Source organism: Maniola hyperantus, chromosome 4 (genome assembly GCF_902806685.2).
Source record: "Maniola hyperantus chromosome 4, iAphHyp1.2, whole genome shotgun sequence".
Taxonomy (NCBI): domain Eukaryota; kingdom Metazoa; phylum Arthropoda; class Insecta; order Lepidoptera; family Nymphalidae; genus Maniola; species Maniola hyperantus.
The window spans coordinates 16,934,920-16,948,606 of NC_048539.1; the positions used below are offsets into that span (position 1 = coordinate 16,934,920).

The 13,687-nt window shown below is 42.8% G+C and overlaps 1 protein-coding gene and 1 long non-coding RNA gene across 4 annotated transcripts in view; one reads left to right on the forward strand and one right to left on the reverse strand.

Moving 5' to 3' along the window:
• Positions 1-331: 331 nt before the first annotated feature.
• Positions 332-13,687, reverse strand: part of crb (cell polarity complex component crumbs) — a 71,647-nt gene continuing 58,291 nt past the window's right edge. For all 3 annotated transcript variants that reach the window (XM_069509883.1, XM_069509884.1, XM_069509882.1), the window contains 11 exons: positions 13,479-13,687; positions 12,777-12,949; positions 12,039-12,122; positions 11,199-11,314; positions 10,441-10,692; positions 10,175-10,368; positions 9,725-9,846; positions 9,203-9,344; positions 6,382-6,481; positions 5,842-6,076; positions 332-5,358 (listed from right to left, as the gene is read on the reverse strand). In XM_069509883.1, the coding sequence (XP_069365984.1) occupies positions 5,122-5,358; positions 5,842-6,076; positions 6,382-6,481; positions 9,203-9,344; positions 9,725-9,846; positions 10,175-10,368; positions 10,441-10,692; positions 11,199-11,314; positions 12,039-12,122; positions 12,777-12,949; positions 13,479-13,687 (1,864 nt within the window). In that variant the 3' untranslated portion in view covers positions 332-5,121. The remainder of the gene's footprint in view (positions 5,359-5,841; positions 6,077-6,381; positions 6,482-9,202; positions 9,345-9,724; positions 9,847-10,174; positions 10,369-10,440; positions 10,693-11,198; positions 11,315-12,038; positions 12,123-12,776; positions 12,950-13,478) is intronic.
• Positions 12,164-13,621, forward strand: LOC138402227 (uncharacterized). The gene is made up of 3 exons (XR_011236637.1): positions 12,164-12,443; positions 12,793-12,968; positions 13,497-13,621. It is a non-coding gene; the product is annotated as an uncharacterized lncRNA (long non-coding RNA).

The following is a 13,687-nucleotide window of genomic DNA, read 5'->3' on the forward strand; positions in this document are numbered from 1 at the left end:
AAGTTCAGAAAAATGGTGTTTTTGCGTATTTCAAGCTAAACAGTTAAGTTTTATCATAAAATACAAATAGACCTTTTGACTTCTTTTTTCTGCGAGACTTCACAATTAATTTATAATGGTGTTCCCAACATTCATACAATTTTAATTAATTTATAATGGTGTTCCCAACATTCATACAATTTTTTTAGCTCAGACTATGCTAATTATTGTAAACTTGTACCTTTTTGAACTAACTTGACAGGGCTTTATAGCTCGATCAAGGAACATAGCTTGATGTGTAACATTTACTACCTAATTATCAGTAGGTAGAAGTTAAAATAAAAAACCAGAATAATGTAAAATGTATTTTTATTAAATTCAATCACGTAGCGAATTAATGAGTAAACGCAAACCTCGGGATGCGAACGAACAATCTACAGATATTATGAAGTGGACGGTAACATTTCTGCAGTGAGCGTTTACACAATATGGCGCTTCGATATTACATTATATAAATTAAGATTGCCTCAAAATTGATTAAAATAACCAAACAGTGATAGTTAAATAATTATCTAGATACACTGTAAGATTCACGTTAAAATATATTTGGACAGAGTTGTGAAAAATAAATACTACTTAACCTAGTTAGTGATCACCAAAAGGTGGACTGCTATATACATTGTAAAATACACTCATCATTTTCACTAGAAAAGTGTTAGAAAATTGTTCTTTAACAAAGATCCGAAGAGCGGAACACTGTCGTTCGAAAATATCACAATGTCGAAACTAGTCTCGCAATTATATGTAGCTACATACAAGAAATATAAAATACAGCGAGCATACAATATGTAAATAATGTTAGTTACTATCGCGTAGCCATTGTATACAATATATAGTAAAATGATTACAATACATTAGGAGTTGCCCTTTTAAACAAGCTGCGATGAATTTGGGCAAAATCCTGTTATAATTTGCATAAACAATAATTAACTAGGTAATTAAAATACATTAGGGCATTAAAAACTGCCTGCTCTCTTTAAAACCGAAAGTACTTAAAAGTACAATTTCTTACCATAGACTAGCCACTCGATTGCATAAAAATAAAACAGATAAAAATATAAATTTCTCTATACAGCAAGTTGGAATGTAAGGTAAGTTGAGCAAAAGATTAAGTATAGCCATTAGGTAATACTGGTGCTGATGCTGATGCTGGTACAAAGCATCAATAGTTAAGTACACTATATCACGTCTCCGGAACGAACAATATTATATAGACACTAAAACGTCCGCCGAATGCAGATTACTGAGCAGTCGATAATTTAGTAGGTCGCTTTAAACAGGCAACTATAATGCGTAAAAATGACTTTTCACGCGCAGTTATAAACTTTTTGTGTCAAATTTCATGTCAAAAGTACGATTTTAGTCTAGTTTTGACACAACATTTGACCCATGGCGCGTGAGAAGTCATTTTGTACGGACTATATCCGATTCTATAATCTGAAATCTGCAGAGACAGTTAACTGTACACTTATTCTACACGTACTTACACCTAGTTGCTCGAACTCGAGCATAATTAGTTACAATTATGAATATTAGATAAAATCCTCAATATACAGACTTGTGGTTAGGTAAGGCACGGACGGGTCGCCGCCGCCCGACGCGCGCTCGCAGCCCTCTGTTCTATCAACTAATCTATTTGCTTATGAATCGTAAGACGGAACACTCTATACACTTTATAATTGTATGAAAGCAATTGAAAACAATAACTGTTTCGATCGTACTTACAGGTCTTAGGTAAGTGCGAGCGAAACAGACACATAACTCGACGACTCAGTTTAAAATGCGTCGACTATAGTTGAAAAGTTGCATTTGTTTGTACTATATCTAACTGTTACGTATAGTGAGTAAGTTGCAGGTAATACTTTAGTTAGGTGCGTATCCAGGTTCAGGGGTGTAGGGGTGTAGGGGTGGTGGGGTGGAGGGGTGCGAGGCGCGGGGGCGCATGTGCGGTCGAGCTCGCCTTCTCTATCATGTAATTTAGAATCTTGCACGCTTTTTCATTTCACTTATATCTACATAAATACTAAAATACAATACCCTTAGGACCAAACTTTGACAACAATAAGTTGCGATCACCCTGAGGCGAATTCCGCGCGGGAACAAATTCGCTCGCACCAATTGCGTCAAGGAACTTGTACGGATGCTTTCGTATACGAAAGCATGCCAGTCTCCCGGATCTCGCTCAGAATTCACCTCAGATTGACCGAAGCTTCAATGCAATCACAAGTGTGGTGCTAGGGGAGAAGAATGACATTTTGGCAGCGGTTAGTGAAAGCAAAATTGGAACTATAAAGTTAGATACAGAATTTTAATCTAAGGATATCTATTTCACATATTTATTTAAAACTGCTAAAAAAATCGTTATAATACACTAAACTTGGCTTATCAAGAATAATTTTTCATGAGAAATTCCTGTTTTATCGCTTATTTCAATAAAATCAAGATTTAATCGTAAAAAATTAAAAATCCAAATTTTTATCTCCAATATTTCAAACTGCGGCCTCACTACTCGCTCCCAAAATACCACCTTTAATATAAAACAGCACAAGTGATTCTCACGCTCGCAACACTAGCTCCCTCGCCACACACGAGTATTTACACTTACGCTAAATCCTAAAACGATATAAGGCCGGCGAGGCGCTCTCGCACCAATGTTAAAGCATAGATCTTACGACTACTAACTTCACCGGCGTTTGCTCGCTGGACTTACTTCACTACAAAGCTGATCGCATATCGACTGCGAACTACCAATCGGTAGGTACTACCTCAATTCGTCAACTTTACAGGATGAACAATTTCACCTATTGGCCTAAGAGCAGACGTTCCTTATTTTATAAAAGCTGAAAGTTTGTTCGGCTGTTTGTTTGAATCATGGAGGTTTTGGGAGATAACAGGCAATAAAGGTGTAAAAAATCTTACGTCAAAGTATAAAGTCTAATTTTTTAATATTTTCTTCAGAGTAGCATTAGAAATCACGTGATGCATGCCAGATACCTAGTATGGTGGCAACACCCTGTCAGACACATATCAAGTTTAATAAACTATTAACGTTTAAGGGTGTCTGGCGGAGGTTCCCACGACACAAGTGTCTGGTGTCCACTGTTTACACAGATAATAAACCTGTCACCTCCCAAAGCCACCATGATGCAAACAAACGTTTCTCTCAGGCTCGGGGACAATACGCAGAGAAACTTTCAGCTTCAAACTCGAAACATTCGCCACTCTATTAAAATTATACCAAATTCTCCACAAGCGATGTTGTCACCTGAACAGATAAGTTGGTTACACTCTAGATTAAACTGTGAACAACACAGTAAGCCACATTGTACCTCTTGTATAACTAATTCAGCGTTCTTAGTGACTTGGTTTGGCTCCCATTTTCCTCCCACGGCAAATGCGAGCGAGTAAAGTATTAAAACTTAGTAGCCCCCACTTAAAATTAAGTCAAATGTAGAATCACCAGTGCTTCAGTACAAACTTACTAACTAACTGACCCCCGCCGAAACGTCGGTCTAGACGCCAGTCCCGTATGAATTGCTACCTAATATATATGTTTTATTATGTGGATGCCTAATACATAATATTGTATTAAGTGGATATAGATAAGTCGTTACATTTTAATTGGTACAATATAAAATTCGGCTTCAAAAGTCGGTAATAGATACAACTTTTACTTTTTCATATTTTTAAAAATTTCATTTTCTATTTTAATATCTACCTTCAAATTCATAAGTCGATCATAATTTTCTACATAATTTTGTGATAAAATATCGCGATAATATATTTAAATCGTCGGTTATTTTATTATATGCATTGTACCTACACGATTTATTAAAATTAATAAATAATTATTTCATAAAAGTATAAAAAATTTACATTTTAAAAGTCAATTATTAGGGATCTGCCCCCCAATTGTGTAAGAATAACCATTTCATGGCTATCGCAATCGTCAAGAAATTCTGCCTTTTGATTGGTTGATTCGCTGTTTACATTTTTTCACAGCCAATCAAAGGGCCGAATTCTTGACGATTGCGATAGCCATGAAATGGTTATTCTTACACAATTGGGGGGCAGTTCAATAATTCATTTAGATATGTGTGAAATATATACAATAGATTTAAAACTGCACGTATGACGTGTCAGACAAGAAAGTAGAAAAGGGGAAAGAAAATTAATAACCGATTTGTTTTTTTGACGCGTAAAACATCTTTCGGTATAATATACTGTAGTACAGTACTACCACTTTTATAAGTTACGCCGATGTACTTGTGCAGAAATCTATTTTTTTAATGGCGCGAAAATATCTCAGCCAATCATAACGTTCATTCGTCCGCTATTGGTTGTTGCCTACGCGCCATGTTTTGTACGCGCGAATTATGAGCGATGTATTTAAAATCTTAAAGTTAATCAATAAGGTCTGTATTTGATTGGTGTATTCGGTTTAGTCGGCGTTAGGTTTTACTTTACTGTGCAAACGAATGTTGCCGATGAGACTCTAAGTGGTAGTGCTGTACAATAAAATGGAACAATTAGTCTCGTCTCGGATCAATCGTTGATATTATTTGTCGTGAACATATTATTATGTGTCACGTACCAAATGAATGCGCGTTCTAGAAGCGAGCTAATGTACGGAAACTTAGATGTAGTCGTGGGACAACGATTTTATGACTTGTTGGTAATATTGACCTGAGTATTAGCCGTGTTTTGTTCACAATTACCATATTATTATGTAGTTATGCAAAATGGATCCAATCCACAAATATAATTTTAATCACTCGCTACTTTTGTGATTCCATTTTAAATTCCTTCGCTCGCTCGGAAAACGAACTTTGTTATATTTGCTAACAAAATATACATGTCAAATCAGACTAAGGTCTTGTTATTTTACACGAATTTGATTGAAACTATAATTTATCACAAGTCACAGCATTTCGTGCGGGTTGGATCTATTTTGCATAACTACGTTTATTTAGTTTTACACTCCTTAGGTATTTCATATTTTAAAAAGGATGTAACAATGTACCGTCGCTTCCTTCGCGACAATATCGCCTTGTGTTATCACGAAGCTCGCGGTGGCGGCCATCATATGAGCCTCTCCTCGGGCGGCGGCTTGAGCGCGTGCGCCAGCATCTCGGCGCGCGGGTTGCAGTACTCCTGTCCGGAGGGCGAGTAGGTGCCGCGCGTGGCGCGCTTGCGCCGCGCCTGCGCCGCCAGCGCCGCCAGCGCCGCGCCGCCCGCCGCCAGCGCCAGCAGCGCGCCGCCCGCGCCCAGCGCCCAGCGCGCCGCGCTGCTCACCCCGCCGCCCTGCGCCGCCACGCCCTGCCGAGGACAACACGTTGAGCAAGTCACATTTGAAATTACTTAAATAAGACTATCTATAAAGAGCCTCAATAGCTCAACCGGTAAAGAAGTGGACTGAAAACCGAAAGGTCAACGGTTCAAACCCCGCCTAATGCACTATTGTCGTACCTGGCGCTTAGATGGAGAGGAAAGGGGATTGGTCATTTAACATGGCTAATATTCTTTAAAAAAAAAAGAAGATATATGCAAAAATAGCATGTGTGCATAGTGACAGACAGACTTTTTCCCTTCGGGACTCCTATAAAGCGATTGACTGTGTTGGATCAGTACCGAGGGCGTGAGTCTGTTCGGTGTCGGTGTCGGTCCGTGTCACGAGTTGGGACTCCACAGTCTAGTTCTGCATGCTGACGTTACACAATTTAGGTACAAACGGGTTGTACAAAAAACAGTGTAGGGACTGAGCGCGCCCCTCGTGTACGTGCCCACAGTAAAGAGCGCTACCTGCTGCGTGCAGTTGACGCCGACCCAGCCGTCGACGCAGTGGCACTCGTAGTCCACGGCGGCCGCGCAGCGCTGCTCGCAGCGCGCGCCGTGCAGGCACGGCCCGTGCCGCGGCCCCGTCTCGTCCTCCGCCTCGGTGGTGTCGCCGGGCAGCTGGTCCGCAGGCGGCGGCGCGGCGAAGCACGGGTCGGCGAGCGCGCAGCCGTCGCCGCAGTAGCCCTCCGGACACTCGCATCTGGGCAGGGGGGAGGGCACCGTTAGATAATAACTAGAAACGCTCTCCGAGCCAGTCCATCTAAATTCTAAATGGAGCTCAAGAGACACTTACTAGCCAGTGTCCTACAAGAAGTAAATAAAGTTCGAATTTGAAAATAGAAATAATTTTACCGAAAACCTATTTCTACACATCCGTATACCATCTCCAGTCCAGATTTACGGCAGAAAAAATCAAAAAAAAAAGACGGAGAAAGTCGGATTTCTGACGGTTGTGATGCTTTGGGGTTAAGCTCGAATGAAACGGCAATAGAAACAGCCACTCACTTGTACCCGCCGGGCGTGTTGACGCACTGTCCGGGCCCGCAGCTCACGACGCCCTCCGCGCACTCGTCCACGTCCTCCTCGCAACGCGCCCCGCGCCATTCTGTGACACAACACACAATCTTACATATCGACTGTGAACTGGCAACCGGTACTTCGTACGAGCTCAATTCAACAACTTTACACGATGAGAGAATACTAGTTTCCTTCAACTACGTTCCTGTATACGTCGGTCAGTGTAGGTGACGCTTTACTGCCACAGTTCACGGCAGTAACGCCAGCTCTACATGTTGGCCCCAACTGTTCGCCCAACGTGTGGATCGGGAAATTAACTTTGCCAACGTTGGGGCCAATGCTAGTTCCCCGATCCACATGTTGGGGCCAACGTGTGGAGCCAGCGCAGCGTAAAGGGAATTAATTTCTGACAAGCTATGGTGTAAAGCCTTCTGAGAGGAGATCTATACTCAGTAATGGGGCGGTGATGGGAAATTAATGATTTCAATTAGTATTGAAAATTGTAATACAACAAAATTCCCATAATTACGATACGATTATAATTACCCGCTAATCACTATGCTAACAGTTCTATACATTTAAACAAAAAAAATATCCAACAACTAAGTACTCATACTCATCACTAAAAGTATGTTCTACCTGAAACGTTCTGTTCTACATCTACGCTCAGACATTCAAACATTTTTTCTTTGTTTATTCATTCAAAATTTCTATGAACGTATGATACTTGGTATAAGTATGTTTCCAAACTGGTATTAATTAAAAACACAACTGCCCTTCCATATTGAACTGTTTAAAAAAAATGTAGTTAGGAAAAAAATGTAAGGAATCTAAGTTCGAATGATACCTCATACATCCTCATCTGTTCAGGCATTTAGAAAACAAATAGCTTCTTTTTTTGGGCAGTACTGTAAAAAGACCATAACGGATCAAAGTAATATCTGAAATCCTACCACTAATATCAGAGTTTAGTCAAAATCTACACAACTGTGACCATACCAATCTCATTGAAAATTAAAATACATGCAAAAATCGCTCGCTCTTCAGCATAACTTAGTAGGTTAAATACACATACCCAGCAAACTTGCTGAAAAAACAAATAAGACTATCCAAATATCCTTCCGCGTCATTTCGCCGTCACCCTATTATCCGCTCACACGACACGCACATCGCGAACTCACTCAGTTTCAGCTACAATTACACTAATGGTTGAAAGAAATAGTATTTGATTGTGTTTTTGGTGTAGTTTTTGTCCATGTTTTTGCTTGGTGCAGTGGTCAGGGAGTAACCTCCGCGCGAGGCCAGTGAATCACAAAGTGCGGCGTCTCGTGTCGCACTCGACGCGTTATCAATGTCGCAAGGAAAACGTAGGCGACGTCACTTTAATTGAATAACTATTGTAGCTACTCTAATAGAATTAGTCATCCGATGAGTAAAATTCGTTTCTTAACTCAACGCACGTATGTCATTTGTTTGTTCATCATACCAATACAGAAGTTTAGGCCAAAGTTTGCCACACAGGCAATTTTTTAAATTTTTCTCTCTGTAAGAACCATCCTCGTAATTCAAGGGATATTATAAAAAAAGACTTCAAAAATCGGTTCAGCTGTTCTCGAGATTTGCGATCAGCAACACATTCAGCGATTCATTTTTATATATAGAGATATAATATATGACTGACTTCGGAAATAAAAATGTGAAAGTTTGGGAGCCGCTGTGGTGTCTGTTATCAGCGACGTTATCAGTGGAGCTAGATTGTTGTCGATGAAGCGTTCTCGGCCTGATAACAACAAACCGCGCGTATTGCGAAATTGTATATTTTTATCGGTATTTACTTTCTAGTGAATCTATTAACCGTCTCTTCTTTTATGAATTAGTTTCGCTTTCGATATTATATTGACTGATAAGTATTTTACTTTTATTGTTATTTTATAGAGTACAGCTATAAAAATTAAGAAAATAAAATAAGGTTTAATAAGCAAAGTTCTTTAAAAAATATTAATCAAGTGGGAACGCCAAATATGTATATTGTATAGTGATTTTGTTAGGAAATCAGGTTTGGTTGGTAAAAATAATAATAAACAACAAAATATCTACACGTATCCATCCAAGGTACACGGAACCCACGGGCAGTGGGCACGTCAGATACGCCATTTAACTTTACTAAACTTCTTTAGGCGCGTTGGGCGGTTTTGTATGAGATAAACTAAATTTAAAATTCGTTCCTCAAAGCAACCTATTAAGGTTTTAATGGAAGGGAATGGAAGGTATGCTTTCAGTAGTCAAAATATATCCCATACAAAGAGCAATAAGGCAGGCATGTTGGAGACAGCAATTTCGCCTGAGTTAAGTGATTGACTACCAAGAATTCTTGGCAGATCCATCCCAGATATGGCAACTGTATTTCATGCCAGACCGAATCTAAGTCTGGTAAAGTGTGGTTCCTTGTTTTGGCGTGAAGTTTCACCTTGTTCAAGATAGCAAGCTTTTATTTATTATTTTCTATTTGTTTCGACTTCATGAAAAGTGAACATTTTACACTACACTTTTAGACCAAAGCACTAGATAAAACCTGAGACTGGTGTTTGTAATTAGCAGCCCAAATAGACCGTAATCTGTGCTAGGGCTGACAAAGATCATTGACCTCACGCGATTTATAGATTTTTTAGGTAGGTACCTACTTATTAGGTGTTAGTTACCTTTCATACAAAACATTTATACAAAACATTCATACTCTCTTTCATACAACTTTTAGGTAGCTTTTTGACTGTGACGTATAGCACAGTATATGAAGAAGCAATAGACGTACCAGGCGGACAGTCGCAGACGGGCGGTCGTTGCTTGGGCACGCAGCGGCCGCCGTGCCGGCACGCCGCGGCGCCCGCGCACTCGTCGTGCTCCGTGCCGCACAGGCGCCCGCTCCAGCCCGGCCAGCACTCGCACACGGGCGGCTGAAATACAAACACTTTTTACTATAAGGATATCTTGATACGGCTGTACACACGTATTTAGTCGACGTAAACCCGACTAGTTTCGAACCCATCCGCGACGCGCACCGAGCTGAGTCCCTGTGAAAAAGGACCCGGGATGGGTTCGAAACTATTCGAGCTAACGTCGACTATAGCCTATACGTGAGTATAGCCGTAACAATCTATACTTATAATGGAAATCACTCTCGATAGTTAAAATACTTTTTAGGCGTACATCCAATTTTTTTTTAATTATGAGATAGTCTAGCGCTTGACAATCGTGCCTCAGAAGCAAAGCAATGATGAGGTCTAGGTTGGAGCTCGCTTGTCTAGATGATGCCTGTTCTGTTGCGCTGCCTCACCTGCGCCTCAGTGTTGCACTGCCCGTTGAGACAGGGCGTGGTCTCGCAGAAGGCCAGCTCGCAGTGCACGCCCTCCCAGCCCTCGCCGCACGTGCACGTGTAGTTGTTGCCGTTCACGGTGTCTGTGGGCATTAGCGACACTTTAGCCCCGAGCAAACACCCTACTTTTCACTTCGATCGCGAGGAGATACCGAGCTATCAAAGTTATACTACATTAGCATCATAAGTACAACAGTTTAAACACCAGTACATATCTGATAGCTTTTACCTCGGAAACTTGACAGATTCGGAAACTTCGGAAGATTTTGTCTCATACAATATTATTGCATCGATGCCAGCTATTGATTAATACAGAAAAGCGTGGCTACTATAAAAAAAAAATGGCGGACAGTATAGGCAGGCCAAACTGCATAGTAAAAATACCTATTGAAACCACTTTATTGTACTGACCGGGTAGGTCGGTGCAGTTGGCGCGCGGCGCGGGCGCGCAGGGCCGGTGCGCGCACGTGCGCACGCGCGGGCGCTCGCAGCGCGCGCCGCGCCACTCGTCGCCGCACTCGCAGCGGAAGGCGCCGGGCTCGTCCCAGCACGTGCCGCCGTTCTCGCACGGCGACGACTCGCACTCGTCGATGTCGTGCTCGCAACTGTAACACATTCGCGGTGTCACGGGCGCGACTACGCGATCGTCGCGCGAGCGAGCGACGCCGAACACTTACAACTGTCCGTCGTATCCTTCGGGGCAGATGCAGTTGTACTTGGCGACGTCGTCCTGGCACGTGGCGCCGTTCTGGCACTGGTGGTGCTCGCACTCGTCCACGTCCACCTGGCAGTAGTCGCCCGCGTAGCCGGGCGGGCACGCGCACGCGTACGAGTTGCGCACGTCGCGGCAGTGCGCGCCGCGCTCGCACTGCGCCTCCAGGCACAGCACGCAGCCCACGCCCGACGACGCGCCCCACGGCGACCCCGACCTGCAAGTTACAACACAATCACCACCAATCCATTTTATTGAAGACTAGCTTATGCTCGCGACTTCGTCCGCGTGGACTACACAAGTTTCAAACCCCTATTTCACCCCCTTTGGGGTTGAATTTTCAAAAATCCTTTCTTAGCGGATGCTTACGTCATAATAGCTATCTGCATGCCAAATTTCAGCCCGATCCGTCCAGTAGTTTGCGCTGTGCGTTGATAGATCAGTCAGTCAGTCAGTCAGTCAACTTTTCCTTTTATATATTTAGACTTACCGACACCTTAACTTCACTCGAGTGGCTTTCGATTTTCAGAAATCCCGTGAGAACTTTTTGATTTTCCCAAATAAAAAGTAGCCTGTGTCACTCTCCAGGTCCTCAACTATATCCATGCAAAAATCAGGTCAGGTGATGAGCTAGAGGCTTGAAATTTTAAACATAGGTTCTGGTTCATCTGGGTGTCAATGCAACATTAGCTTTTTTTGAGTTTTTTTCAAAGCAGTACATACATGAGCGCATAGTGCGGTTGCGCGGCCAGCAGAGCGGCGGCCGAGCCCACGAACAGCTCCTCCTCCGTGAAGAACGGCAGCAGCAGCGAGCCCACGTGCACCGCGCCCAGGCAACCCTGACACGAACATAAAACGTCGACAAATTACTGAATGTCCTAAAATGGAGAGTGTGCTCAGGAACTTTTCGATCTTGTCCCCCCTTCACCATTTTACCACCGAACCGCAAGACGTCGGGCGAGTTTCCTTATGTCGTCGACATCCCATCTACACGCACGAAACGTTTTGCGTCATCATTCCTCATATACATGGCTGAGGTTTGGAATACTCTTCCACGATATGTGTTTCCTACCAATTACAACCCGGCTATCTTTAAAACAAGAGTGAATAGGCATCTTCTAGGTAAACGCGTCCCATCTTAGGCCGCATCATCACTTTCCATCAGGTGTGATTGTAGTCATGCGTTAGCGTGCCTATAATGAATAAAAAAAACAATCCATCGCTTGATATCGTGCAATCCGTATTAACGAAAAAATGGATTTCGGATATCCAAATAGCCAATGGCGGTAAGTTCATTCGAAACGCTTTGGTTTGGCGGTTTCCAAAGTTGGTCACCATCTGAAAAGCCATGAAATAGAAACACAATAGAAAATTTATCTACAGTACGCGACCGAAAGTAATGTACATCGCCCTTTAGAATGACGTTTCGGCTTTGTAGAGCGTTGTCTCTGTCACTCATACCTATATGACGTTTGGTCGGTCTCAACGACAGAGACAGTGCTCTACTTTGCTATCTCCTCCTAAAGTCGATGTACTTTACTTTCGGTCGCGTACTTAACTCACTTTGAAATATTCTCCAGCGAGGTTGTCATCGACCAATTCGTCTTCCGAATATTCCACCACGTTGGGATCAGTCGAGTTCTCCATCTAAACACAAAAAATACAAGGATAATAGACAAGTTTCTAGTTTCATTGTTCGGAAAACTGGCCAAGATAGAATTTAAAATAGAAAACGAAATTACAAACAAAAGAAAGTAACGAAATAACTTTTATATAATGCACAATGATTTTTCATGTTTCTTTTCTTTTTCTTTAAGTTAACTGGTGTGGAAGGAAAAAAGAGCAGAGGACGACCAAAGAAAAGGTGGATGGATTGTGTGAAAGAGGAGTGGATAATACGTTGACGAATGACAGAAGTGAGTGGACGAAGAAGACATGTGGCGCCGACCCTACGTAGCGTGGGATAAGGTAAGCAAGACGAAGAAGTAAACTGGTAACTCCGTACTTGCACACTTTTAAAAATGCATGCCGATTTGCCAGTAATTGGATGTACACTCTAATTTTTTTTTCTGGGCATTGTGTTTTTTTATTTTATGTGTATTATCTGTTAACAAATCAATAAAATGAAAAATAAAAAAATTATGAAAAAAATTATAAAACAAAAATACTCTGATTAAACTTATTTTATGCGGATTCTTAAAATATAAACTTCTAGAACTTTCTCTTACAAAAAGTTACTAAAAAACTGTTTAGGTTTAAAGACGTTTATTCTCATAAAGTCAATAACATGGTGATACTCACAAGGCTAGTTGTGTAGATGGTGGTGAGCGCGGCGGGGCGGGGGGTGACGGTGCCCGGGGGGTGAACTCCCCCCAGGGTGATGATGCCCTCCGTCACCAGCTTCTGCCACGCCGCGACGTCGATGTTATCCGCGAGGCCCACCTCCTCCTGGCCCTCGGCGTCTACGAAGGAGCCTACGAAGAGAAACAGAAAGTAAGGCCCGGTCTCCAATAACACACGCTTCTCCATACAAACGTGTTACGCTGATTATTCTATTATATGGTGTTCTAGATCTAAGCCTAAGTCAACAATCAGTTTATCTCTTCATTATCATTCTATGTTACCCCAATGAATAATTTGACTTTTTCCTGCTGTCTATCGTTACATATGGTATAAGTCCCGCAAATTGCTATTGCGCTGGAACTAGTCTCATTAACATCGAAATGACGTCATTTTGACGTCAGCCGAAATAAAAATATACCATCAGCTCGAAACTTCAGTCTAGTACTGACGTCACTAAAATGGTGGCCACGCGCATTAGCAATTTGCGGGACTTATACACGACAGGTCGAGATCGCAATCGGGGTGGGGACGCCCCGCACACCCACACAGCTCCCACGCTAACCCGGTGGGGGATAGCGCGGGTGACGTGCGGACGTGTGGGGTGTCTCCCTGATTGCCATCTCGATCCGTCGGGTACTATACGTGCCACAAAGCCCTTACCCGTGATCCGTCCGTCAGTGAGCACGAGTCGCAGCGTGACCCAGGCGTCGTGCGGGCGGCGGGAGCGCATGCGGCGCTGAGCGGGCAGGCCGCCCAGCCGCCACTGCACGCCCACCTGCCCCTTGTACAGCCCCACGCTGAACACCGCGCCCTCCTCGCCCGCCGCGCCGCTCTGCTCCGCGCGGAACAGCGTGCCGCCCATCTTGCTC